This window comes from Sinocyclocheilus anshuiensis, unplaced genomic scaffold (assembly GCF_001515605.1).
Source record: "Sinocyclocheilus anshuiensis isolate Anshui unplaced genomic scaffold, SAMN03320099.WGS_v1.1 scaffold1426, whole genome shotgun sequence".
In the NCBI taxonomy this organism is placed as follows: Eukaryota; Metazoa; Chordata; class Actinopteri; order Cypriniformes; family Cyprinidae; genus Sinocyclocheilus; species Sinocyclocheilus anshuiensis.
The window spans coordinates 508,003-511,618 of record NW_015557171.1 but is presented as its reverse complement, the minus strand read 5'-3'; the positions used below and the strand labels follow the sequence as shown (position 1 = coordinate 511,618).

The following is a 3,616-nucleotide window of genomic DNA, read 5'->3' as shown; positions in this document are numbered from 1 at the left end:
GCATTCCTGCTGGTTTACTCAGTTTATCTGAACTCCAGTAATAAAATATAAACTGTGTATGTAATTTAAGTACTATAAAGTGTCAGAATCACTGTAAATAAATACAAATAAATCATAAAAAAAAAAATCAAATTTAATTACAAGTGGTCAATTTTTTTTCCCAAAGTAGGTGTGCACAACTTGTGAAAGTGTTTTGTGACGCGAGTAAACAATGTGAATAATAAAGAGAAAAACGATGTGAAATGACAAAGCAAAGGGAAAGAAAACACAACACTTATCTTAACATACAACAGTTGTCTATGAAAATGCGTTTTATTTAAATCTCTGGGTGTTAAACACCAAGCTCAATGGGTAAGCTTTATACCCGTTTAGGTAAATAAAATTCACACATCTACAAAATATGCAACAGACTTTAAGCAGGACAAGTGGTTGCCTCTTATGACAGCTTGTTTTGGCCCTACCTTGTGTTCCAACTATAGTTTACAATCCAAGTACCTCACATACAACATATCGATGTATGCTTTTACAACCTATTGTAGATTACCATTACATATACATCTCTGCATAACCTCAAACAAGTACAAAAGGTGAAATTACAATGTAATGCAACAGGGGAACCACATAGTAATAATTAAAAGCAGCAGTTTAAAATGGACCAGCTGTAACTCTTAACAGGGACAATAGCATATGACACAAACTGCTGTGCTCTCAGGTATGTTTGGTGAAGGTCCAAATTGGAAACTGGCATTTCTTCTAAGCCCTTACCACTATTTTTAACTTGAAAGTGCTGTGAGTGTATAAAACAAAGAAATCCCCATACCAAGAGCCAGCTGGTCTTAAACTACAGCAAAAACATAAATAAGTGACTGTGATGAAACAAGAACAAAATATCAAACATTGGAAAACAACAAATAAATAATAGCATCTAACAAAAACTACAGAAAAAGTGTGAGAGAGAAAAGGAGACAACTTATTCTTTTACTAATTTAGAGCAAAAAGTGCACAATTTTCTTTATATTACAAAAGTGATAAAAGACAAAAAGTGAACACAAAAAAGGAACAAACACCATTTTTAACTGGGAAAATAAAAGTTGAACTGTGTCCAGAAGGTGTTAAGATGAAATAAGTGAAATTTTATAATGCTGGGGACGTGTCCGGGTAAGCTTTACAATTTTTGGTTTGATTTCTGCATCAGTGACCAGATTGATAGCAGGGGGGACAGACTGGCCTGAGAGACAGTGAGTTAATAATAAAAGGGTTGGTGGGTAGGTGTGAAGCAGCTAACCTGAATCAGAGTCACAGCTATCAGAGGAGCTAGAGTCACTACTACTGCTGTCAGAGCTGGATGAGCTGCTGCTGCTGTCACTCAGACGAGACGGACGGCTCATGTCTTTAAACTCCCCTTCCGCTTCAACTGCACACAGAAGGGGAAACATATAGGTTTATACTACATTTATATGACTACATAAAAAAAGAATGAACAAATAAATACCTATACTTACTTTTGGCCTTTTTATTATTTGATTCTCCATGTGTGTGTTGCAGCTCTTTGTCCATTTCCTTGAGTTTAGACTTCTTCTGGAGCTTCTTTTCTAATAATGTAAAACGATCACAATAAATATAAGATACAAATTCTCCTTTTACACACCAATTTTGTAAGAGTTGTAGAGTATGTATCCAGTTTTTTTTTTTTTTAGAAGATGGCAATTTTAAGCACTAATCGTGTTTAAGTAAATAATAATAAAAAAAATAAAAAAAATTTAATTAGTCTTTTAGGTAAAGCATACACATGAAAAAAAAAAACCTTTATGAACACTTTCACAGTGAAGCAAAAATAATGTACTGCTATACTGCGGGTATTACATTTTTTCCAGATAATGATGAAAAGTGTCCCCTGACTTGGCGTATGTAGTTGTAGTATGAAAAACATGTGCAAATATTTCAGATTTGCATGCCATTCAGTTGTATTACACATGGTGTGAAAAGCTTTTAGTACCGTCTTTCATATATATATATATATATATACACACAATATATATATATATATATATATATATATATATATATATAAATAATGTGTCTCAGCATGAAAAGCTCTTAATATTGACCAAACAGTACTTACTGTCAGTTTCTTTCAGTTTCTTTTTGAGGCAAGCAACAACATAGCACTCGAGAGCTCGAAGAGTTGAAGGTTTGAGAGTCTCAAAGTCGATCTCGATCTCCTCAGGGTCTGTGTCCCTGAGCAAGGGTTCTCGCGCCTTGATGATGTTCACTACTTTGCCAAGCTTGTCTCCAGGAAGCTTGTTAATGTCCAAACTCAGTTGCCGTTTCTCCTCATAAGACATGGGTAATGTATTCATCTCTTCCTCGGAGTCATATGCTCTGCTCTCCTTCCGCCTGATAACAAAGTTGACGGAATTTTGATTTCTTTGAGAATTTGTCTTGACATAAAACATAAAATGCATTAGCCGCTGCAGGGAAATAACGAAAAGAATAACAAAGTCCAGTAAATGGTAAACGTGTCTGTACTACAAACCAGTGTGTGCATAATTAATATAGGGCTAGTACATTAAAATAACCCGACACACCAGTTTGCAATATCAGGCAGCAAAACAAGCTGTGTTGAACAGCTAAAAGAGCTGGAAGTGGATGAGACCGGAAGCCAGAATCATTTAATTTAAAAATGGCTGCGCCCGCTCTTATGGGAAAAATAAGGTGAATACTTAGGGTAGAAATGGGCATGATGTGCACCCCCACAAGCACCACACATTTTCTTACCCTGATGACTTGCTGTTAGACCTCTTCTGTATTTTTGCCGGTTTCTTCATTTCTTCACCTTTTCGCTTACTGGACTCTCTCTCTTTCTTCTTCTTCTTCTTGGACTTTTCCCTTTTCTTTGGTTTCAAGAGAGGTGTTTGGGTCAGTAACTGCAGCTGCTCTCGTACTGCTTTCAGCTGGTGAGTAAAGACAGAAATGACATTATATAAGGGTACACATATAAATACTGTCAATCTATAGTTCAAAACTTAGCAAGCTATTTTTTCCACTGCCTACTGTACAAATGGGCAGCATCCAAACCCTCACAGCAGGCTGATTTTGAATGCTCATACTGACATAGAAAATTCGACTTAGCAACATGCTTAAACACAACACCTATTAAGTTTACAGCACAACACTATAACACCACAACATTGTAATTGCACAGACTTAAAAGTAGGGCTGGACGATATGGCCAAAATTGATATCACGATATATTTCTTAATTTCGGTCGATACGATATAATTCCGATATCGATATGACCACTATTTATCTGAAATGGAAATCTTTTGTAACATTATAAATGTCTTTATCATCACTTTTGATCAATTTTAAGCATCCTTGCTAAATAAAAGTATTAATTTCTTTCCCAAAAAAAATTATAAAAATTATACTGAATGGAATAGTGTATAATGTTAAAAAAAGCTTTTTATTTCATGTACTCAACTCAACCGTTTAAAATCAATATTTAAAACTCAACTGTTTTAAATATTGATAATCAGCAAATCAGCATATTAGAATGATTTCTGAAGGATCATATGACACTGAAGACTGGAGTAATGATGCTGAAAATACAGCT

At 34.9% G+C, this 3,616-nt stretch overlaps 1 protein-coding gene across 5 annotated transcripts in view; it reads right to left on the bottom strand.

Moving 5' to 3' along the window:
* Positions 1-3,616, bottom strand: part of LOC107678354 (bromodomain testis-specific protein-like) — a 27,067-nt gene that overhangs the window by 7,686 nt on the left and 15,765 nt on the right. For all 5 annotated transcript variants that reach the window (XM_016473577.1, XM_016473576.1, XM_016473578.1 and 2 more), the window contains exons 9-12: positions 2,779-2,954; positions 2,123-2,397; positions 1,503-1,592; positions 1,286-1,414 (exon numbers count right to left, since the gene is read on the bottom strand). In XM_016473577.1, coding sequence (XP_016329063.1) covers positions 1,286-1,414; positions 1,503-1,592; positions 2,123-2,397; positions 2,779-2,954 — 670 coding nt within the window. The remainder of the gene's footprint in view (positions 1-1,285; positions 1,415-1,502; positions 1,593-2,122; positions 2,398-2,778; positions 2,955-3,616) is intronic.